At 30.1% G+C, this 24,328-nt stretch overlaps 4 protein-coding genes and 2 long non-coding RNA genes across 6 annotated transcripts; all 6 read left to right on the top strand.

Annotated features, from left to right (window-relative positions):
- Positions 1-505: 505 nt before the first annotated feature.
- LOC145751233 (uncharacterized) lies at positions 506-6,756 on the top strand. The gene is made up of 6 exons (XR_014283719.1): positions 506-533; positions 2,403-2,452; positions 2,611-2,683; positions 4,688-4,737; positions 4,904-4,973; positions 6,509-6,756. It is a non-coding gene; the product is annotated as an uncharacterized LOC145751233 (long non-coding RNA).
- LOC145749609 (NACHT, LRR and PYD domains-containing protein 12-like) lies at positions 6,706-16,095 on the top strand. Its single transcript, XM_082565424.1, has 7 exons — positions 6,706-6,922; positions 7,082-8,343; positions 9,350-9,508; positions 13,425-13,583; positions 14,562-14,728; positions 15,082-15,134; positions 15,275-16,095. The coding sequence occupies exons 1-6, from the start codon at positions 6,706-6,708 to the stop codon at positions 15,089-15,091; spliced, it is 1,974 nt and encodes a 657-aa protein (XP_082421550.1). The 3' UTR covers positions 15,092-15,134; positions 15,275-16,095.
- Positions 16,096-16,751: 656 nt separating this feature from the next.
- Positions 16,752-19,252, top strand: LOC145749782 (thioredoxin-like protein 4A). The gene is made up of 3 exons (XM_082565643.1): positions 16,752-16,888; positions 18,397-18,524; positions 19,099-19,252. The coding sequence occupies exons 1-3, from the start codon at positions 16,760-16,762 to the stop codon at positions 19,250-19,252; spliced, it is 411 nt and encodes a 136-aa protein (XP_082421769.1). The 5' UTR covers positions 16,752-16,759.
- A 570-nt stretch (positions 19,253-19,822) lies between these two features.
- LOC145749608 (3 beta-hydroxysteroid dehydrogenase type 7-like) lies at positions 19,823-21,401 on the top strand. The gene is made up of 4 exons (XM_082565423.1): positions 19,823-19,964; positions 20,314-20,502; positions 20,735-20,947; positions 21,216-21,401. Exons 2-4 carry the CDS (start codon positions 20,449-20,451, stop codon positions 21,399-21,401), a joined length of 453 nt encoding a protein of 150 aa, XP_082421549.1. The 5' UTR covers positions 19,823-19,964; positions 20,314-20,448.
- Positions 21,402-21,578: 177 nt separating this feature from the next.
- Positions 21,579-22,288, top strand: LOC145751074 (thioredoxin-like protein 4A). The gene is made up of 2 exons (XM_082567154.1): positions 21,579-21,675; positions 22,135-22,288. Exons 1-2 carry the CDS (start codon positions 21,632-21,634, stop codon positions 22,286-22,288), a joined length of 198 nt encoding a protein of 65 aa, XP_082423280.1. The 5' UTR covers positions 21,579-21,631.
- Positions 22,289-22,865: 577 nt separating this feature from the next.
- LOC145751349 (uncharacterized) lies at positions 22,866-23,926 on the top strand. Its single transcript, XR_014283730.1, has 3 exons — positions 22,866-23,000; positions 23,372-23,560; positions 23,793-23,926. It is a non-coding gene; the product is annotated as an uncharacterized LOC145751349 (long non-coding RNA).
- The last annotated feature ends 402 nt before the right edge of the window (positions 23,927-24,328 follow it).

Below are 24,328 nucleotides of genomic sequence, written 5' to 3'. Positions count from 1 at the left end.
GGAATGTTGTTTTCTCTTCGTTGGCTACTAATTAGCAACAAACGTACTGCCTAATTTGAGACTTAATCGAACTTACAACTGTTTAATTAAACTATATTACACTAGAATGTAGTTATTTATAGTGGATGTATATTATTATTGCATTTTATGTTAATAATTACACTTTTACAAGTAGAAAGAACACATGGAAATTCAACACAAAATGTAATTACACTACAGCCCTTCTAAATTCTTTCCTACTGATTACGGTTTGAGAGAATTCTCTCTTATGGTAAACGGCACATTGTTTTGTCTAGAGCCGGACAAAATATGTGATCCAAATGTTGTTATATTTATACTAAAGGACCCAGTTTAAAAACTGATATTGATTGGGTCATAAGACCTTGTTTAACAATTAATATGACTGGTAATCATTAGAAATGCTTGTAGTTTTTCAAACCAAGTTCTTATTCTTTTTTAGGAACAACCTGAAGAATCACAAACTCCAGATCCACATGAGGTTGATCCAGAACCAAGAAGAAGACAAAATAAAGGTAAATTTAAATCTTGTTTATGATATGGAAGTGTTTTTGGTATATGTTTATCTTTGATATAAGTAGACTGACTTCACAGTCCAATCTTGCATCGAATTTAAATGTGTTTATTAAAGAGATGGTTCGGTCGCAGAGTTTCTTTTTCAATTTTGTTGGAATTTTTTCAACTTGCACGAGGATACCATTATTTTAAAAATTGGTCAAGTAGTTTTTGAGATATCGGGATTTGAAGGTAAATAATGTAAATAGGGAAAGTCCCAACGCTCGCGAGTCACGTGACGCACGACGTCATCGTCGTAAGATCATGTGCTGGCAGACATAGGAAAATGACCTTATTTTGTCCTCTCTGACCCGTTTGTTGTACTTTTTTTTAAATTTTTTTGCAGAAAACGAACTTAACATAAAAAACAATATTTAGCCATATTATATAAGACATTTTTTATCTTTAAAGTATTTTTTATTAGGTAGGCTGTATTTGAAAAATTCTAACAAATTAAGGTTATGTTGTTAATTTTGGAAATTTACAAGGCAGAAACGGCCGATATTGGCTGACAAACACTTGGCCGATATTGGCTGAAACAGACAGGTCAACTGAGTGTTACTGAAGCTAAGTTTACCTGTTAGAACAGTAAGTTTTGCTTAAAACTTAATATACCCGACAATTTTGTTGGATATCATATAAAAATAGTTTTAATCATTAAACGTCACATGGGTTAAGACACATAAAGTATATAATACATTAATAGACTATAAACTAAATATTCTGGTTAACATCTTTTATAGATTAATTAATAATTCCAAACAATTTTTAATATTACGTACAATATATGTAAGTACTTGTACCCCTGGCAACAAATATTAGTGTTTGCTGCCTTTTTTAACTTTAGTTTGTGCTTTACACTTGTAACAATATACCTAAAATAATTGTTATAGTATAACCAAAATAAAAGTATATATCGTCTATATATATATGCCAATTTGAACAATTTTAAACAAAACTAAGATTGTGTTAACGGTAAACTTTGCTTTAATAAGACTTAGTTGACCTGTCTTTTTCTTGCAAGAGTTTGTAAGCGTTTTTAGCTGGTAAATTTTTAAAGTTAACAGCATAGCCATAATTTGTTAGAATTTTTTAAATACGGCCTACCCAATTAAAAATACTTAAAAAGTAAAAAATGTCTTATATAATATGGCTAAATATTGCTTTTTATGTTAAGTTTGTTTTCTTCAAAAAAAATTAAAAAAAAATTACAACAAAGGGGTCAGAGAGGACAAAATAAGGTCATTTTCCTATGTCTGCCAGCACATGATCTTACGACGATGACGCCGTGCGTCACGTGACTCGCGAGCGTTGGGACTTTCCCTATTTACAATATTTATCTTCAAATCCCGATATCTCAAAAACTACTTGACCAATTTTTAAAATAATGGTATCCTCGTGCAAGTTGAAAAAATTCCAACAAAATTAAAAAAGAAACTCTACGACCGAACCATCTCTTTAAGTTTGGTAATTTTAATCTGCTTATGTATTTTGTAATAGCAAAAGTGACTAAGTTTGTCACCAACAAAATAACACTTTAAGATAGATGCAGATAGAATTAAACCTTAAACCTTCTATATTTAATTTTAAGTTCTTTGCTTATATTTTACAAAAACAATCTTATCCAAATAGAATCAAAAAAACAAAAATATATTAAAATAGAACTTAACATAACACTTAAGATCTTATTAACAAAGATTATGCTGTATATGGTTATGCCGGTATTTTGTATTCAACTTTTAATATAATAAATGTAATATATTATTGTGTTGTAGCACAAGCAGTCTATAGAAACATTGTGTTTTAACCCAATGTTATTTAAATTAAAGGTTCCACTCCAAATGAAAATGAACAACCACGATCTCCTGCTTCAATTCAGGTTTTAACTTTAAAATTGTTCTTAAGATTTTGGGATATTTACTCGAATAAAAATTAACAACTGATATTGATTGGGTCATAAGACCTTGTTTAACAATAAATATGACTGGTAATCATTAGAAATCTTTGAAGTTACCAAAGTTTTACTGTTTTTTAAAGGAACAACCTGAAGAATTACAAACTTTAGATCCACATGAGGTTGATCCAGAAACAAGAAGAAGACAAAATGAAGGTAAGTTTTGTTTATTTTATGGAAGTGTTTGTCATATTTTTTTAAGATCCTTGCTTGTCTATGATCTGTCTATGATAATATAAATATATCATCTGGTCAATAACATCATATAATTCTGAACACTGATTTAGTTTGGGTAAAGTTACTGTAGAATTAGGCTGTAAAGTCAACTTTTAACAATGATCAAAATGTTTAATTGTCACGTTTTTAAAAGTGTAGAGTCTATAGACGTAACGATGGAAACAGGTTTGACTGACTGGTTCTAAATTTATTACGATAGCCGTCTTCTGTAAAATCGTGCGACTCTTTTACTAGGGATGGGCTGAAATCCAAATTAGTCGGATTCGACGAGCCCGAGTATTTTGTCGCGATACTCGGCCGCGTCCGAGTACTCGGTTATGACGTCATTTAAACGTATATAACTGTTCACGAGAATCTTTCCCGCATAATTTTAAAACTGCAAAATTTGCCAAAAAACACGTATTTATGGATTATAAAAGGTTTAATGTTGGCAAAACTACTTACCGCTGATAGCAATATCATTTTAAGTCCGAATACTAAAAAATGCTCGACGAGCACGAGTATTAAAATATGCTTAATACTCGGGCCGAGTACTCGGACTCGGATTCGATTGGCCCATCCCTATCTTTTACACGTTCATATTAAATGGCATCATCACATAACCTTGAGTGTACGTTCAAGGCTTTGCTGGTCAAAAGAGCGCTAAGAGACGTAGCCCAATCTCATTTCTCCCAGCCGCTTGTCACGGCGAACCGTTCAAATCAAAGAAGGTAGCTGTCCAAATCATCTTTGTCATCTACGAAAGGCGGCAGCTTTGGCCCTGGCAACTATATCTCCATTTTGTGATCCATTACGTTCTACCAACGCAATTTCTAGTTTTTTTATTTCTAATAAATGTAAATTGGCTTTTTCTTCGGCTTCTCTTGCTTCTTTTCGAGCTTTTTCTTCAGCTGCTCTGGGTTTTACCGAACGTTCGTAACTCGACTCCTTTGTAGCCTAGCATCTGTCCAGCTGCTATGTGTTTCTCCATCTCTTTGGTAACTTATCGATAAAATACGCCTTGTATTTTTGATTTTCTGTAGCTTTCAAACAGTCTGCTCCCGGACGGGCCTCGAGATGTCACGTTTTTAAAAGTGTAGAGTCTAAAGACGTAACAGTGGAAACAGGTTTGACTGGCACTACTTTGAATGTCTATAGAAGGCCTTGTAGATTTGAAGTTATAACGACACAGTTTACTTAGCAAAACACGTTTATTAAATAACGGCAATAAGTATCTCAACAATTTCAAACGCTGAATAAATCTTTTAACGGAATGTGCACAGATTTTATAAACAACAATAACAATAGCATGGCGGGTATTTGCAAGTTTGTTCCACAATCGAACAATATGACAGTGTGATAAGGCTACAAGTCTGATATGGTCAAAGTGCGATAAATCTATTGTTTAATTTTAAAATTGTTAATGTTGTATTATTGTTTCTACGAAAAAGGCGATTATTGATCACAATTACAGCTGTTAAGATAAAAACGATTTGTGACACTAATTGTCACCAATCTTATTATTAACATAAAAAAAGCTGGTTGTTGTTAAATATTTATTACCATTCGAATCTAACTTTTCAGGTTTTAATGTAATTGTAGGTGGGCACAGCTAACCTAAAAAGTAACTTTGTTAAATGGTTATTTGTTACACAATATATTAACTTGTTATCACTGCTTAGTTATTGATAACCATTAATGTTAAAATTTAATTAAAACAAACAAAAACATTTTTATTTTTATAAATACAATAGTTTAGACCTTAGTTGATATTTTAACTAAACAATCGAAATTTTAAAAAATTCTAAAGCTGACTTGATTGGCTAATACTGACGACCAACTCGATAAATGGCAATATTTAAATTAACTTATGTTTTAAATTATTGCAATATAATATCACCTGTAAGAAACATTGTTTTAATCCAATATTATTTACTTTAAAAGGTTCCACTTCTAATGAAAATGTACAACCGAGATCCTCTACTTCAAATCAGGTTTTAACTTTAAAGTTGTCAATAAATATAAGCATGTTTAAAAACAAGTTTAAATATTGTTTATAATAATTAATAAAATTTTGGACTTAGTTTGAATAATAAATATAACTGGTAATCATTAAAAAATCTTTGTAGTTACATAACCAAAGTTTTACTGTTTATAAAGGAACAACCTGAAGAATCACAAACTCCAGATCCACATGAGGTTGTTCCAGAACCAAGAAGACAAAATGAAGGTAAATTTAAATCTTGTTTATAATATGGAAGTGTTTTTGGTATATGTTTATCTTTGATATAAGTAGACTGACTTCACAGTCTAATCTTGCATCGAATGTAAATGTCTTTATTAAGTTTGATAATTTTAATCTGCTTATGTATTTAGTAATAGCAAAGGTGACTAAGTTTGTCACCAACAAAATAACACTTTAAGATAGATGCAGATGGAATTAAATCTTAAACCTTGTGCAGTAATACCTAATAATATAACCACTGGTTATATCACTGTTTGATTTTTACTGTTTCCATGTCGAAGTGTTATTGAATAAGATGCTACAAGCAATTCTTTCCTATATTCAATTTTAAGTTCTTTCCTTATATTTTACAAAAACAATCTTATCCAAATAGAATCAAAAAAACAAAAATATATTAAAATAGAACTTAACATAACACTTAAGATCTCATTACAACTAAGCCACTTACATAAAAGTTACAAAACTTACTTAAAATAAGGATAACAAACAAGTAAAGGTTGAAACTTGTTTTCGCTGTAGTAGATAACAACGGTCTATATTTGTTACAATACTCACTCCTACTTAACTAAAAATTAATCAGCTGGTTATTATAACGCAATATTATCGGGTTGAATTTTTTTTTTTTTTACGAAATGAAGGTAAATTTTACGAAATGAAGGTAAATTTAACAAAAAGACCAAAACAAGATATTAACAAAACTAACGATACCAAAAACTTTTGTGAAATGCGAAAATAAGGTTATATTAACTTAAACATATTTTTTACTCCTATTTATCTTAAAGTCTTAATTATAAAAAAGAAACAAAGAACAAACATGACAGCGAGTATTACACGCTGTGAAAAATAAAAATATAAAATTTGTGTCATGGCCCCTTTCCTCTTTTAAAATAATTTGTTAATTTCAAACAACACAAATTGGTATATACACAAAAACACTGTTTATAAATTGACTTTTGTATTCTGCCCCAACATTAACAAAACCCTTTATATACTTGTACTTAATACCATAACTTTGTAAATACTTTGACCATTGCATAACATGGTCATTAATTAATTGTTCACACTTTTATAAACCAAGGGCTAGTGGTTCAATTTTAATGTAAATTCTACACCATACAAACTCTTTTAAATGGGCCAAATCCTGGATAAACACTATCAATTAATCGTCAAATATTTTATTACATTTATTAACTAATATGTAATTAATTATGCAAGCACACTTATTGGTCTTATACTAAGTTGTGTGTGCCTGACTTTTTGGTACACTTGTGCACTTAAATTATATTATTTCTGTTACAATGTACAATATGTAAGAACTAATCATCTATTACTACTACGATAAATCATATTAAATAAACTGATTCAGCACATTTATGCATCTGAATGGTATAAAGGGTTACGCAATGCAAGTACGGTTTGACTTTTGGGCATCGACTTGAGTACGGATCGACTAGCAACCACAATAGTTATTCTATATTAAATATTTAAACAAATAATAATCTATAACTGTGTTGTTTTAGGTAATTCTTTATGTGAACAACTTTCCATAAAGTGTTTTGAGCAAGCTAGTAGTTTTGCCAATGAATTCTGCTCTCCTGTCCAGTTAGACAAACAATTAGAATTTGTTGAGTTAGAACTTGCTCAATATTCTTCAACTGATATTAAATATCTAGATTCAGTTGATCACTTTCATACCAGAAAGGAACAATTTGAAAGAATGTCCAAGTTAACTGAACCTGACTATCACTTTGGTACAAAGATTAAAGTAAATGAGGTATTTGAATTAGCAAAAAGAAATGCTGAAGCAGCAGCTGAACAAAAATTCAACAAAGAGCCAAGAAATGAAGCTAAACGACTTGAATTAGACAAGAAAAAAAGAGACTTTATTAAAATACATTCTAAAGTCATGGCACTTGTTGGGCACGCAGGGACTGGTAAATCAACTTTTATTAAAATTCTGATTCAGGAAATTTTTTCTGAAAATAGCGACTTTCTTCAGAATATAAAATTTATATTCAGCATTATTTTGCGATCAGTTGATTTTCATGAAAAAATGTCGATTTTCAGGTTTCTTGTTGCAAATTCATCTATAGATTGGAATCAACCAGAGTCTACTGATGTAGAATCATTTAATTGCATTAAAAACAGTTCTGACACTATCCTCATCTTTGATGGACTGGATGAAGCTGATAGTACTACCTTAGGGAGAGCACCCAAAAACTTGGTATCTACAAATGGCTCTGCTGAAGATTTTCTAAAAAACATTTTTACTGGAAAGTTATTTCCCAATGCTTATAAGTTTATCACTTCTCGACCAAGGCAAATGTATGAGTGGCATCCTTCTTGCAGACCTATCTTAGTGTTAAAACTACTTGGTTTCAATAAGGAAGCACAAGAAAACATTTGCGTGCAAATATGTGGGGAAAATTCACCTAAAGTCTTAACCTACTTACAAGATCATCCAGATATTGATGCTTACAATTATGTTCCTGTCAACTGTATTCTATCCATGCACTGCATCAATCAAGCAATTTTGTCTGGCTCTGAAGTTAATCTAAAAACTATGACAAATGTTATGCTTACTTCTTTAAAGCATTATATGAGATCGGATCATTTTCCTGACAACACAGACATTCTTGAGAATGAATTTAAAGGTCTAGCTTATCTTGCCTGGAATGGGTTTAAAAAGAAAAAAATTTGTTTTGATCAAAAAGACATTAAAAAGGCTGGAATTACAAAAGAAATGCTTAAAACATTTCTTGACACTTTTGTTTATGATTCGTCAAACATGAAAGTCAAGATATTAGAAGGAGACAAACGAAGCAACTTCAGTCATCTCACCTGGCAAGAACTGTTTGCTGCCATGTATTTATTCTTATGGGCAAGTCCGAAGAAATTTCAAAAATGTGTTCCTAAGTTTTCCACTAGTCGATGGGAAGTAGTCACAAAATTTCTGTTTGGATTTTACAATTCCAAGGATTTGTCTGAATTTCAATCTGGTTCTTCAACAGCTTATGATAAGAAACGAGCTGTTCTAGAAACATATGCAAAAGATTTATGTAAAAAGATTGGGACTCTTTTAACAAGTAATAACCCAGAAATGAAAGCCACTGCAACCCTGGTTGAACTCAGCAGTTATTTGTATGAATCCAACGATGATGACCTCAACCAGTCTGTTCTCAGTCTTCTACCTGATCATTTGAAACTTGAGTTTGAGGAAACGTTGTTGCCGAGTGACTATATCCATCTTGGCTACTTGTTTGAACAATTGACCAAACCTCTTTCTTTAAGAATGGACTTTAGTGAAGATGAATCTTCTCAACTGCCTAGTATCTTCAAAGGTTTAAAAGTGAAGGTAAGCAAAAACATTATTGTTATTTTGAATATGATGCCCAGGTTTAATTTAAACAGGAAATTTATTTACTAAAGTAGATAAAATCATCAAAATTTATAGATTTGTATTCAATATTATTTTAATAATTCTGTAGTTATAATAAAACTTTTTGTTTGAATAAGTAATTTGCAATTTTGTAAAAAGTAAAATTATAACAATGCTCATATTGTTTAACAATGGTCCATTGTTGAGATACAATTCCCCATTTTGTACTTTCCCCAAATTACATTATTCAATAAATAAAAGTTTTAATAAATTTTTGAAAGCAAAACTTAACATTCTTTACCTGAATACAAAATAAATTTAGAATATTAAATAAAAAATAATGTAAAAACTTAAACTTTTAGTATTTAGTATGCCTACTTAAAATGGGCAGCTTTATATTACTATAAAGGTAGATTACAAAACTACTGGGGTTAAATTAACAAGAGGGGGAAATGTATAAAATTACATCCTTAATTTTTTTTTGTATTGATTAACACAGTTGATAGCAACAAACATTTTAGGTTTACGTAACAAGTCTTATTATTTACAATTATAACAAAGAAAACAGAAATCGATGTTAACTTTAAATTTGTTTCACATAAAAAAACTCTCATAAAATATTGATCCAAACAAAGCTTAAAATAATTTGTTTCATAAACTAAAACGTTGGGTTAAAATAATATTTACCCCCATATTATTGCTGGGGGTTTTATTATTACCCTTAAATATTTTTGTACTCACTGGGTTAGTTGCAAAGTATTGTTATATAAATATCTGGGCTTAAATTACTTGAAGTTATCAAAACTAAATTTTAAATTTATTTAAACTAGCTTTAAATAAGAATTAAAATGTTGGTAATTATTATTTAAATTCAAAATGCTCATATTTACTATTTTATAAAGAATATATTTTTTAAAACTTTTTCTTAGGTAATTAAATTAAAGTAATCTTTAAATTAAGTAAAATATAAATTTTGTTTTAGATAAAGTTGAACTTATCATGGAACAAAATTAGTGATGAAACTGCAACATTACTGGGTGAGGTTATTGACAAGTTTGAGGAACTTAATATTAGTGGTCGTAACATCACAGAAGTTGGTAGGTTGGCCATTGCTAGAAGTTGTTCAAAACTAACACATCCTGTAAGTACATTACTTTATTGCTTGGTATTTAAAGATTTATTATTTAAACAAGCACTAGATTTAAATAACATTTAATATTAAAATTACTTTATGTAAAAACAAAACTTTTTTATTTAGTTTATAGAAATATAAACACAATTTTATTTTCAATTTTATAACAAGAAGTAAAAACGGTCACAATGCCCATTAACTTTAACAATGGGTCATTGTTAAGTTACAATTTATTGTATTATATTTAAATAAAATTATTTTTTGTATTTTCTCAGGATCAAATTATTTAAAAATTAAAAGTTTTAAAGAAATATTAACAGCAAAATTTTACTTTATTAACTTTTGGAGAATTTTAAACTTAAAAAAAAAAATAATTAAATTTAACAATTAATACATTTTTTTAGTGACATTAAACAAATTCAATTTTAAACATTTAAATATTTTGGCTCATTTATTAAAAAAAATTTATAAATTAACAGTAAAATTTTATTAAAACAATAAGTGTGGAGTTATTAAAGTCGAGTTAACTTAATCCTCAGTTAACTTTTTATTTTTTTTGTGTTATTGAAGTTGAGTTAAACTCGGATTAACTAATCCTAGTTTAACTTGCGATTTTGGTCTAAAAACTGGTTTAAACAGGTTTGAAATCGCTATAGCGAATCAAAACAGCGAACGACAAATTTTGTTGATTTTCGCTGTAACCAAGGACGGTTTGTTCACTTTTTTGCACGAGATTTAAGTTATTGTAAATAATAAGGCTAAACGTGAATTTGAAGGGTTTTAGTAATAACTCAACATTTAACTTTCTTTATTAAGTTACCCTTAGTTAAGATTAGTTACTGTTAGTAAACAAAAAACAGACCTTTAGCCTATTCAAGCTTAAGATTACTATCATAAAAAAATGAACGCTATAGAAACTTTTTTTACAAATTGTTCTCAAATATTGTCAATAGGAATAAACGATTGTTAAGTAATTTTTTATTAAAATGGATACTTTGGAAATCATTGAAATAATAAATACAAATTACGAAATCCCAAAAACGAATAAAAGATATCACAAATCCCCTGGAAAAATATATAGAAAGAGGAATAGTCCAGCATTACAGATTTAATAAAAATAGCATTTTACAGCTTTATAACATTCCTGAAAAAGATTTAAGTTTAAAAATTAGAAGCCATGATGTTCCAGCATTGTTGCAGCTTTTGGTGACCCTTAGGTTTTATGCAACAGGAAATTTGCAATGCAGTGATGGAGACTTAGTTGGGGTACATAGATGCACGGTGTGCCTTATCGTACATTGGATTTCTAAGTGTATAGCTTCGCGCAAACACTTATTTGTAACATTTCCTAGTGGATTGGCTTTGCAAACATGCATGGATGATTTCGGGCAAGTTTCAGGGTTTCCCAATGTAGTTGGAGCAATAGATGGCACACATATCCCTATTGTTTTACCTGGTGGTGATTCTCCTGAGGTGTTCAGAAACAGAAAAGAATTTGTCGTTAATGTTCAGGCTATCTGTGATGCTCACCGAGTATTTACCAACATTGTTGTGCGTTGGCCAGGATCGACTCATGACTCCCGAATTTTTGAAAATTCCAGAATTTGTGACCATTTTGAAGATTGATTTGTGTCTGGTCTGTTGTTAGGTGACAATGGTTACCCCTGTAAAAATATTTAATGACTCCTTTACTTCATCCCTTCACATTACTACAAAAAAGTACAATAAAGCTCACATAAAAACAAGAACAAGAATTCAACAGTCTTTTGGCATTTTAAAACAAAGGTTTCAGGCCCTTACAATTCCACTTCGGACACATCTGGACAATTTAATAATTATAATAGTTGCAATTATGCGTCTTCATAATTTTGCACTAAAAACAAGGCAAGAGAAACTGGCCCCTTACGATGCTGAAATCCCAGTAATTGAAACAAATAGAGAAGCTGGTCATTTATTGGCTGGGTGAGCTGTGCGAGACCAAATAATAAATAACTATATATCAGTAATATTTAAATTTAAGAAGAAATTTTTACGTTAATATAGTTAGACTGCATAAAAATGTTTGTTTACGTGTTTTATGTAATCTTTTTGTAGTTAGGAATAAAATGGATAATAAAATTAGAACTCTTAACTCTGATCAAAGCGAAGGAGAACTGTTGGAATTGGTAAAATCTTATCCAGTTATAACTTCAAAATTAACAAATTCTTCTACCACAACTGCAAAAAAAATGTTTGGGTTGATTTAACAAAAAAATTTAATTTAATCAATATATGATGCAATAGAACACCAGAAAATTTACAAAGTTTATACAAAAATGTTAAAAAAAAGCCAAATCAGCTAATACAGAATAAAAAAAAATTAGAAAAACAGGAGGTGGCCACCACCTAATCCCATTAGCTCTTTTACACAGAAAGTCATTTGTGAGTAACAATTGTTTTTTTATGATAAACCAAATAACACACAACAATAAATTTACTACAAACCTGCCAAACTTTGTTTTAAATAATAACTTTAATTTCCAATGAAATCAATTCACTGCATAACAGTTTTGATGATGATGCCTTGCCGATTCTTGATCTTACTGGTAGCACCCCAGTCATGATCAAATTGTTACTGAATGTTCTTCAAATGGAGAAATTTTTATAGCATGTAAAGAATGACCAGGTTAAATTTCATGTTGTGAATATTATTACCAATGAAGAGTTCTAGTTTTGAAAAAGGAATCTTTAAAAAGAAAAAGTGATTCTGGTGACGTAAGGGAGGCAAAAATGTTACCACTTAGGCAGGAAATAGAAAATAAAAAAGAAATTCATGTACTAACCAAAAAGTTACTAATAAAGAACCAAGAAATAAATATAAAAGAACATGATTTAAAAATGAAAGAACTTGAAATAAAAATAGAGCAAACAAAAAATTTAAAAAATTACCGAGCAGCATGTTTAAACAACTTTTATGAAATTTAATAGTTTGCATATTTATTTATTGTATTATTTATGTTTTTATATTTTGTTACTCAAAAAAAATAGTTATCTATAAAATTTAAATAAAGGGGTTTACTTACCACTTCGCATGAATATAATACCAAAGCTTTTCTAGATTGAAAATATGATACCCTGTCCAAAATAGGTATTTACCGAGGGCAAAATGCTTAAAACCATCATCGCACATTTCCTTGTTTAGCCAAGCCAGGGTGGACGGTTTTTAACTTCAACGACATAAAAGTATTCTCTAAACTTTGTGACCTGCCCATTGTTAGGGATTGACAGGGTGTTTGTAATTTCTAATTTCAATAACTACAATAAATGTTAAATATATTGCCCTTGTGACAACTTAATAAAATACTACTTAAATAGTTAATTATAAATCTTTTAACCAAATTTATTTGGCAGAGCCATAAACAACTTTTGACGATTTACAGACTGACCAAAGCCATTACAACCAGTACTAACTTACTAATTATACAACTTTGCTTTGCTGTTGTATTGTTTTCCATAAGCTACCTATGAATTACTATTGACTCTGTCCAAACGATCACAACAACTTTTAGGCCAATCTAGTTTTACTATTAGACTATTGCCGTAATTTTTTTTTGATAAAGTAGCTAATTAATTTTAAGTTAATCTGAGTTTAAACTACCTTAGTTTGCGGGTTAAATTTTAGCGATTTAACTCGAGTTTAATCTTCAATTACCGTTAACTCGACTTTAATTACTCCACCCTAAGTGTGATAATAAGTAAATTTTAATTAAAGTTTAAATATTTCAGATAAATAACATGTTATTAAAAATTAAATGTTGGTCATTTTTGTGTTACTTCAAAATTTTAGTTATTATTATTTTTATAGAGTGTTTTGTTAAACAGTTTTTATCCTAGTTATTTTAATTAAAGTAACTTTTAATTAAGTAAAATATAAATTTTGTTTTAGATAAAGTTGGACTTATCACATAACAAAATCGGTGATGAAGCTGTAACATTACTGGGTGAGGTTATTGACAAGTTTGAGGAACTTGATATTAGTGACTGTAACATCACAGAAGTTGGTGGATTGGCCATTGCTAGAAGTTGTTCAAAACTAACACATCCTGTACGTATATTACTTTATTGCTTGGTATTTAAAGATTATTTATTTAAACAAGCAGCAGATTTAAATAACATTTAATATTAAAATTACTTTATGTAAAAACAAACTTTTTAATCGATAAAAATATAAACAAAAATTTATTTTTCAATTTTATTAACAAAAAGTAAAAATCGTCACAATGCCCATAAATTTTAACAATGGGTCATTGTTAAGTTACAATTTATTAATATTTTTTTTAAATTAAGTTTTGTATTTTTCCTATTTTGAAATAATTAAAAATTAATAAAATGTTTTTTATCAAATTTCCGGTATAACTTAAGAGTATCGATGAATTTATTTTATTTATATTATTTTTAATTTATGTAAATTAGTAGTTTAATTTATTTTATTTAAACTTAAAGTTTAACTTCACTTACTAAAATTAACTACAACAATTAAATTTACTGATTCAATAATTATCGGACTAATAGTTGTTTTAAATTAATTATTTGAATTAGAGTAATTTTTAAATTAAGTAAAATATAAATTTTGTTTAAGATAAAGTTAAACATTTAATATTAAAATTGATTTGTTTAAACAAAACTTTAATTTTTATTAAATTTATAATTTTGTAAAAAAAGTTAAACAGTCACAATGCCCATTAACTTTAACAATGCTCCATTGTTAAGTTCAATCCATTGTATTAATATTTACTAAAATAAGTTTTAGTATTTTTTCAGAATCAAATTATTTGAAAATTAAAAGTTTTAAAAATTAATAAATGCAACATGTAACCTAACCACAAGAACAATTTAAATCTTTAGAAAATGTTTAAATTTAACAATTATTATTTTTTTAAGTTATATTAAACAAATTCAATTTTAAACATTTAACAATATTTCATTAAAGTTATTCATATACAAATTATAATTTAACAATAAAACCTTATTTAAACTATTGGTGTGCTAATGATAAATTTTAATTAAAGTTTAAATATTTCAGATGCAGAAGTTGAATATTAGATACAACGATCTTGGAGATGAGTGTGCTGTTGCTTTCTTATCATGCCTCCACAACATTCAATACTTAGATGTATGGAAATGTGGTTTTACTGAGGATGGGGAACAACTATTGAGGAAAGCAAGCGAAAAAGTTCCAAATATGGAACTGTAAGTTTTGTTCACTATACAACATTATTTAAACATATTTACCATAGGACAAACATATTTACTATATTTAAATCACTTTACTAGAATAAACTAAAGCTAACTTATAATAAAAGAGGTTTTTTACATTTTTAAGACTACCTTTATTTTTGTAGATTAGTTATTAAATATTTGTTTTGTAACATTCTATTTTAAAATTTTTTTTTTAAATGGTTGATAATTTTTAAGGCATACATTTACATTTTACTAGGCAAGAAGAATAACTTCAAATTTAAAAACAAATACAAACCCCTAAAACACATTAGTTTAAACCCTCTAAAACATGTTATTTCAACTGTCAATTTGTTTTTATTTAGGTATTTATAATCAACCATCTTCCAGTGACAATGTAACTAAAGCAACAAATATTGTGAGTTTTCACCTTACCATAAATATTAGTGATTTAATAAATTTTAAGTATTTGTTAAAATTATTTTTAAAAATGTTGATAATTTTACCCAATAATTAAATTAGATTTTATCAAGATTACACCCACTTATATTTAACTAGGTTGTGGCCCTGAAATCATGGAAACTTTGTTCATTTTGCTTGAAAAAAAAAAAACTTTTCTGTGCAAAAAAAGTAAATTTTAAGAAAATGGAAAAGTTAGAAAAGTTATTTTTAAAGTTATTTTCATTCATTATTTGGTCTTCAATATTTCTGCGTTGTGTACAATGTGCTCTTTATCGTATAAGTGCTAATTCTAGTTTTTATTAATTCATTTTACAGTTTTATTTTAAATATTAATTTTCATTCATTATTTGGTCTTTAGTATTTTCATGTTGTAAACAATGTGCTCAGATAAGTGCTAATTTTTACTATATTTGATTTTGTAGAAATATTTGGGAATAACTTCTATTGAACTGTTTGTTTATTTAAGTTTAAGAATAATTCCATTGTTAAAAAATGCATTTTAATAAGGAAGTGTGCATGTGCTTTACTAAGATGTAGTTTTGTGTAGTTTTTAGTAGGTATCTTTAGGTTTTAATGTTGTTATTTTCTATATATATTAAATGTTGGCAGGAAACCTCTTCTAATATAAAACTTTTGCATAAATGACAATATTAGACATTATTTTACTTGTATCTTATTAACCTATAAAAACATTTTAACTTCTTTATTGTTTTATATGTGCTACAATAGAGGCATAAAGGGCATGGCTTTAAACTTTTTCTTGTATCCAACCAGTTAAAATGAATTTTAAAGGTGTATGTCAATTAGTGCAAATAATATTTTAATGAAATTTTGAATTTTTTCTATTATTTGGACCCAGGACCTTATTTGACTTGCAGCCACTGTTGTATGTTAACCTGAGTCTTGTGTAGTTATTGTAGATGTGCTTTTAAGTGCTTGTATGTTATGCAAATATTAATTCTTCACCGCTTGCCAAATAATTTGTAGAAGCGATTAAAATTCCTAGTTATTCAGCAATATTGTGTTTTATTTGTTACAATGCTTATAAGATCATGTTTAAATATCCAGCAATGTTAAATATTATTTTAAGTACTTTACTGGAACAAGTACAGTCTTAACAACCTCTTCTTTTTCCCTTTTCGTTGTCGGGTTTCTTTCTTTTATTTTCCCCCTATTAATAATTATCCCACAAAATGACTTAAGCCCATACTTGGACAAATAACTTAAATTTAGGAAAAGTTGCCCATAAACAACTTGTCTCCTAGTAAGTGTATAGGGTCATCTTTAAAATTTACTGTTTTTTCAACAATCCTATAAATTACCTTTACAAGCCTACACCTGCACACTTCTTTTTTAATAATATTTATCTCTTAAAATGTTTTGAGGATAAACGTTTACGCAACAACAGATGTTTTAACAAATTTGATAAACACAAAACAGCGTAAACTTTTGCTCGTACAAATTTTTGGGATTTTTAGTTTTGCGAAAAATTTTACGAAATTGCACGAAATAATAAAAACAGTTTAAAAAGTTGTATTTAAATTATAATTTGGTAGTGGTTGGTGTAGTTAAAAGGTAACCATGTCGTACATGCTTCCCCATCTTACAAACGGCTGGCAAGTCGATCAATCGATCTTAAACGAGCAAGAAAAAGTTGTCGTGATTCGGTTCGGTCACGATTGGGACCCGGCCTGCATGAAAATGGACGAGGTATTTAATGATTTTAAATACAAATAAGTTCGATAATGTTTAAGTTTTGTTACGGCGTCGAATTTTAATATTTTCACGTATTAAGAAACGATATTTTAGACAAAATTTTAGGTAAACTAGGGATAAGTTTAATATTTTTTGCTGAAAAAGTGGATTTGTGTTATTTTCTTTACTAGACTTTTTAGAAATATGTTTTCTACGTGTTAAATATGTTTTCTACGTGTTAAAACTTAGAGGCACACTACAGCAATAACTCTTCTTGGATAAAAAATCAAAAAAAAAAAATCACTTTGTTTACATGTATTTAACGCGAATAATGGCACACAAATTTCATCCACGTTCAAGAATTAGTACCCGAAGTTTCTAAAAGAAACGAATAACGCGTGTGAATATACAAAAAATATGATAACAATAACTACACAGGTATTAACTATAGTAAGACACAAATTAAGCTTACCAACACAGTATGCTAACCACTCAAAAATACTGGCAAATTCGGCAAAAACAGTGATACAATAACAGTATTGAACACTAGAAGAATAAAAAACCTAACGTTAGTTTTATATGCATTAATAAGAGGTTATTTGGCATAAAAGTAGATCCATTAACAAAATTTACAAGTATCAATAAAAACATACCAGTTATTAAAAAAGGTGTTCAACTCTTAAAGGGCAGTGTGACACAATAAGGTAAGCTGCTCACTCACTGCAATAGTAGGCAAGCATGTTAAAATTAAGAAATTACAGTCTACATCAAATAACACAAATAACAGTTAACAATACAGCAATATTAAAATACCTGATATCCAGTCAGTAAGATCTAACAGAAAAACAGTGTCAACCAACAGTACTACCCAAGTGAACAATCACAGTTCTAAAAGTGTGTTATAAAAAACATTAAAAAACACTGTTAAGATACCCCAAGACTATGTATGTTATTGGCCAGTTTTGCACGTGGTTAAAGATTAAGACATATTTTAAACATTTAAAAAACAGATTAGTAACTTATTTATACTACAAAAAATAATTACCAGAAATTCCAATCAGTCAATGAAAGATCCGCCGTGATTAACAATTAACTATTATATCAGTGAAAACTAATTTACATAAAAATTCTTCCAAATTGTAACGATTTACTTTGATAACAATCAGTTCTAATGACTGTTCTAGAAAGTTCTTTTACGACATATGGTGCAATACATTGCATGAGAGTATTAACCGCAATACGATTCAAAATTGAGGATAAACATATTAGCGCGTATTTAACACTACGTTTAAAGAAAGTTTAATTAAAATTAATTTATTAAAGAAAATTAAGTTTCTATATAATAATATGCTGTGTAGTGTTAAGGTCCCATAATTTTAAAACAAAACTAAAAAAAAATGTTTTATTATAAAATTAAGTTTTTTTGATCATTCTATTTAATTTAGACGTTTATACAACACAAATATTTTGCTTTAGAATTCTGTAGGTGACATTTTAATAAATCAACAATTTTTAATGTTTAGACCTTGTATAGTATAGCTGACAAAGTGAAGAACTTTGCTGTTGTTTACTTGGTTGACATTATTGAGGTGCCAGACTTCAACAAAATGTACGAATTATACGACCCCTGCACAACTATGTTCTTCTACAGGTTGTTGTTCACATTAAGAATGTCATTTTGTCGGCACAATAATTAATCATTAGAAAGACTAACCCGCAGTTTGTGGTTTGATTCTTATTGGTTCAGTGAGCTAGCAATAAGGTAAAGTGGTCAGAACACTTGGCTACACTACATAAGGTTCTGGGTTCAATCCCAACTGCTCGTATGTTGTTGCGCCCTTGAGTAAGGCGCTATAAACGGTATAAACTCCTGCTAAGCCAGCACTTAATCAGCAGCATAATTATCAGGCAATTATAATCTACAATATCCCGAACTACCAAAGGCAACTCGAGACTAGGTCGGAGTAACTGATGTTACTCTATGTTTAAGTCGTGCTTTAGACTTTCCCACATCGAGGATAAAGATATATACAAAAAAAAAATATCCCGAACTACCAAAGGCAACTAAAGACTGGGACGGGGTAACTGATGTTGCTCACAGTTTAGGTCATAAAGTCAATCTTCCCATATCAAGAACGAATAAATACATGAAAGTTTAACAAATCAAATATTAAAATTAGGTTTAAAATATTTACAAATTATTAACTGAATAAAATTGTTTTCAGGAACAAGCACATAATGATCAATCTTGGGACGGGAAACAACAACAAGATTAACTGGTCGATGGAGGATAAACAAGAAATGATTGACATTCTAGAGACAATATTTAGGAGGGCAAGAAAGGGGAGGGGGTTGGTGGTTTCCCCAAAGGATTACTAAACAAAATATTAATATTAACGAGTAGGAATATTCAAAAATTTATTGGTTTGTTGTCAGTTTAAAAAAATGAAGTTTATTTAAAACACAAAATTTTAATAATTTAATTTTATGCGTGGTATTAAGTATTTATATTCGATATTTTTTATAAAATTTTAATTTTTTTTTTCAATTTCTATTTGATTTATTTTTTTAGATGCCAACATGAAAGTTTAATGGATTAAGTGTGACGTCATAGATTGTAGTAGTCTCGTGTCAGTCGTACAAGGTTGTCATGTGGTTTTGCATATGGCCAGTGTCATCGATTACAAGGAATTAGTTCCTTGCCAAAAATTATGGAAAATAAATGTTGGAGGTAGGCATTGTGATGTCATAAATTACGTCGTTGCTATATTAGAATTCGACAACATAGTTTATTTATTCTAAAACTTAAATGGTGCAGATTACTACAGCCTATTTTTTAATATATTATGACGTCATATAGGAACAATGAACGTGCTGGAGGCTTGTTGTGCAAACAATGTCGGTTATTGTCTCTACTCGAGCTCAATCGAGGCTTTCGGACCAAATTGAACCATGGAACCACTAGTGGGTGCTAGTGAAGACACTATTTACTGTTACTCTTCTGTGACGTCATACAGAAGTACAAAGAAACCGCGAAGGAGCTTGTGCTGGAGTGGAACGAAAAAAAATATGAAAAATGGAAACATTTTAGGTAAAGTCACATTATTTTTATTTTTTTTTTATGTCTTTATCCTCGATGCGGGAAAGTCGAACAAGTGTCCCAAACATAGAGTAACAATAGTTAGTTCAACCCAGTCTCAAGTTGCCTGTGATAGTTTGAGATATTATAAATAATCATTGTCAGATAATTATGAACAGAAATTTATATTGTTTATAACACCTTACTCAAGGGCGCTACAACATGAGAGTAAGGGGGATTGAATCCACAACCTTATGGTGGTGTACCAAGTGTTCTTACTACTACACCACGCTGTCGGTCTACTCGGCATATAATTGTCTGCTTTTGTTCTTTTTATTATTGACAGCATAATATTTTGTAGAAACTGGTCACATGTGCACTTAGAGGTTCTCGTATTTATGGCGAAGATGACAACTTTAACAAATCGATTCTTTTGCGCCATCTTGCGACTAAAGTAATCAAGTCTCTTATTCCACCAGAGGCGCTACAAACTCGAATGTACGTTGGAAACGTGACTTTGTGTCACATGATCGCGGCCACGAAAATGCAGGTAAACAAAACTTAGTTGTTCACTGCTTTAATATTGGGTTGGTGTGCAAGAGGTTTCAGGTTCCAGCACCACCACAGCCATATATAAGTCCGGTTGTAACTAATATGTCTCAGCATGTTCTTACTGAAAGATAAGGTTTTAAGTTTAGTGAAAAATATTGGTTTATATTTTGGTTATATTAAAAAATTCTAAGAAATTAACTTGTACTCTGACTATAACTTATATTGTACAGGAGTCCCCTTCTTTGGTTGGGGGAAACACCTACTTTCTGTGTGACGAAACCTCAGAATTATCCTACCTGAGATTAAACTTGAAATTTTACGAACATTCGGGGTTCACTATCCACATGAGGGCGCCAGTGTTGCTGTTTTGGTTGTTTATCCTCATTTCAACGTTGGTTGTTTGGTGTTGTCAGGTGCTGGGTTGGTTTGGGATAAAAAAAAAGGTAAATATTTAGTTTATTGAGTAGTTTTTAGCTGGGTTACTGTCATAAAGGTTTTACTTAAAACATATCCGCAAAAACACCATTTTACCATAAACATCGACCTAAATTTTGGTTAAATGTCGTGGTCTAAAACTTATCCTTTGAAATAAACCTCATACCTATTTGGATAATACTTTGGTGACGAGGGTCAGTATGTTAAGTTATTGCAAGTGTTAAACATTTATTTCATGTATAATACTTTTAATGACAACTATTTCGTGATTTTTAGCCCAATATTACACCAAACATGGCCAAGTTGTCCTGCACAAGATTCACCGTCTCCAATCAAAAGTTTGTGGAACATTTTGGCTACAAACCAAAGTATAGTTGGCCTGAATCGTTGAATATAATGAAGGAATATGTGAACAAGATTGTAAATGAAATAGAAAATAATAACTTGAAAAAAATAGATTAAAAAAAAACAAAATGTTTTCTTGATAAAATTAAGTTTTTTTTGATCATTCTGAGAAATATTTAATTTAGACGTTTATACAACACAAATATTTTGCTTTAGAATTCTGTAGGTGACATTTTAATAAATTAACAAATTTTAATGTTTAGACCTTGTATAGTATAGCTGACAAAGTGAAGAACTTTGCTGTTGTTTACTTGGTTGACATTACTGAGGTGCCAGACTTCAACAAAATGTACGAATTATACGACCCCTGCACAACTATGTTCTTCTACAGGTTGTTGTTCACATTAAGAATGTAATTTTGTCGGCACAATAATTAAGCATTAGAAAGACTAACTCGCAGTTTGCGGTTTGATTCTTATTGGTTCAGTGAGCTAGCAATAAGGTATAGTGGTCAGAACACTTGGCCACACTACATAAGGTTCTGGGTTCAATCCCAACTGATCTCGTATGTTGTTGCGCCCTTGAGTAAGGCGCTATAAACGGTATAAACTTCTGCTGAGCCAGCACTTGATTAGCAGCATAATTATCGGGCAATTATAATCTATAATATCTCGAACTGCCACAGGCAACTCGAGACTGGGTCGGGGTAACTGATGTTGCTCATAGTTTAGGTCATGAAGTCAATCTTCCCATATCAAGAACGAATAAATACATGAAAGTTTAACAAATCAAATATTAAAATTAGGTTTAAAATATTTACAAATTATTAACTGAATAAAATTGTTTTCAGGAACAAGCACACAATGATCGATCTTGGGACGGGAAACAACAACAAGATTAACTGGCCGATGGAGGATAAACAAGAAATGATTGACATTCTAGAGACAATATTTAGGGGAGCAAGAAAGGGGAGGGGGTTGGTGGTTTCCCCAAAGGATTACTAAACAAAATATCAATATTAACGAGTAGGAATATTCTAAAATTTATTGGTTTGTTGTCAGTTTAAAAAAATGAAGTTTATTTAAAACACAAAATTTGAATAATTTAATTTTATGCGTGGTATTAAGTATTTATATTCGATATTTTTTATAAAATTTTAATTTTTTTTTTCAATTTTTATTTGATTTATTTTTTTAGATGCCAACATGAAAGTTTAATGGATTAAGTGTGACGTCATAGATTGTAGTAGTCTCATGTCAGTCGTACAAGGATGTCATGTGGTTTTGCATATGGCCAGTGTCATCGATTACAAGGAATTAGTTCCTTGCCAAAAATTATGGAAAATAAATGTTGGAGGTAGGCATTGTGATGACATAAATTACGTCGTTGTTATATTAGAATTCGACAACATAGTTTATTTATTCTAGAACTTAAATGGTGCAGATTACTACAGCCTATTCTTTAATATATTATGACGTCATATAGGAACAATGAACGTGCTGGAGGCTTGTTGTGCAAACAATGTCGGTTATTGTCTCTACACGAGCTTAATCGAGGCTTTCGGACCAAATTGAACCATGGAACCACTAGTGGGCGGTAGTGAAGACACTATTTACTGTTACTCTTCTGTGACGTCATACAGAAGTACAAAGAAACCGCGAAGGAGCTTGTGCTGGAGTGGAACGAAAAAAAAGATGAAAAATTGAAACATTTTAGGTAAAGTCACATTATTTTTATTTTTTTTTTTATGTCTTTATCCTCGATGTGGGAAAGTCGAACAAGTGACCCAAACATAGAGTAACAATAGTTAGTTCAACCCAGTCACGAGTTGCCTGTGGTAGTTTGAGATATTATAAATAATAATTGTCCGATAATTATGCTGCTGATTAAGTGCTGGCTCAACAGAAATTTATATTGTTTATAACACTTTACTCAAGGGCCCTACAGCATGAGAGTAAGGGGGATTGAATCCACAACCTTATGGTGGTGTACCAAGTGTTCTTACTACTACACCACGCTGTCGGTCTACTCGACATATAATTGTCTGCTTTTGTTCTTTTTATTATTGACAGCATAATATTTTGTAGAAACTGGTCACATGTGCACTTAGAGGTTCTGGTATTTATGGCGAAGATGGCAACTTTACCAAATCGATTCTTTTGCGCCATCTTGTGACTAAAGTGATCAAGTCTCCCACTCCACCAGAGGCGCTACAAACTCGAATGTACGTTGGAAACGTGACTTGGTGTCACGTGATCGCGGCCACGAAAATGCAGGTAAACAAAACTTAGTTGTTCACTGCTTTAATATTGGGTTGGTGTGCAAAAGATCTCTGGTTTGAGCACCACCACAGTCATATATAAGTTCGGTTGTAACTAATATGTCTCTGCATGTTCTTACTGAAAGATTAGGTTTTAAGTTTAGTAAAAAATATTGGTTTATATTTTGGTTATATTAAAAAATTCTAATAAATTAACTTGTACTCTGACTATAACTTATATTGTACAGGAGTCACCTTCTTTGGTTGGGGGAAACACCTACTTTCTGTGTGACGAAACCCCAGAATTATCTTACCTGAGATTGAACTTGAAATTCTACGAGCATTTGGGTTTCACCATCCACAAGAGAGAGCCGGTGTTGCCGTTTTGGTTGTTTATCCTCATTTCAACGTTGGTTGTTTGGTGTTGTCAGGTGCTGGGTTGGTTTGGGATCAAAAAAGAGGTAAATATTTAGTTTATTGAGTAGTTTTAACTGGGTTACTGTCATAAAGGTTTTACTTAAAACATATTCGCAAAAACACCATTTTACCATAAACATCGACCTAAATTTTGGTTAAATGTCGTGGTCTAAAACTTATCTCTTTGAAATAAACCCCATACCTATTTGGATAATACTTTGGTGACGAGGGTCAGTATGTTAAGTTATTGCAAGTGTTAAACATTTATTTCATGTATAATACTTTTAATGACAACTATTTCGTGATTTTTAGCCCAATATTACACCAAACATGGCCAAGTTGTCCTGCACAAGATTCACCGTCTCCA

The sequence above is a fragment of the Corella eumyota genome, chromosome 4, assembly GCF_963082875.1.
Source record: "Corella eumyota chromosome 4, kaCorEumy4.1, whole genome shotgun sequence".
NCBI lineage: Eukaryota > Metazoa > Chordata > Ascidiacea > Phlebobranchia > Corellidae > Corella > Corella eumyota.
Note: the sequence above shows the minus strand (reverse complement) of the source record. Positions and strands in the feature narration are given on the sequence as shown.

Coding starts and splice junctions, on each gene's coding strand:
- LOC145749609 (XM_082565424.1), top strand. CDS start 6,706: ATGTCCAAGTTAACTGAACCTGACTATCACTTTGGTACAAAGATTAAA. Junction 9,509..13,424: donor GTTCAAAACTAACACATCCT/GTAAGTACATTA, acceptor ATTTTGTTTTAG/ATAAAGTTGGACTTATCACA. Junction 13,584..14,561: donor GTTCAAAACTAACACATCCT/GTACGTATATTA, acceptor TAAATATTTCAG/ATGCAGAAGTTGAATATTAG.
- LOC145749782 (XM_082565643.1), top strand. CDS start 16,760: ATGTCGTACATGCTTCCCCATCTTACAAACGGCTGGCAAGTCGATCAA. Junction 16,889..18,396: donor CCTGCATGAAAATGGACGAG/GTATTTAATGAT, acceptor TTTAATGTTTAG/ACCTTGTATAGTATAGCTGA. Junction 18,525..19,098: donor ACAACTATGTTCTTCTACAG/GTTGTTGTTCAC, acceptor AATTGTTTTCAG/GAACAAGCACATAATGATCA.
- LOC145749608 (XM_082565423.1), top strand. CDS start 20,449: ATGTACGTTGGAAACGTGACTTTGTGTCACATGATCGCGGCCACGAAA. Junction 20,503..20,734: donor TCGCGGCCACGAAAATGCAG/GTAAACAAAACT, acceptor TATATTGTACAG/GAGTCCCCTTCTTTGGTTGG. Junction 20,948..21,215: donor GGTTTGGGATAAAAAAAAAG/GTAAATATTTAG, acceptor CGTGATTTTTAG/CCCAATATTACACCAAACAT.
- LOC145751074 (XM_082567154.1), top strand. CDS start 21,632: ATGTACGAATTATACGACCCCTGCACAACTATGTTCTTCTACAG. Junction 21,676..22,134: donor ACAACTATGTTCTTCTACAG/GTTGTTGTTCAC, acceptor AATTGTTTTCAG/GAACAAGCACACAATGATCG.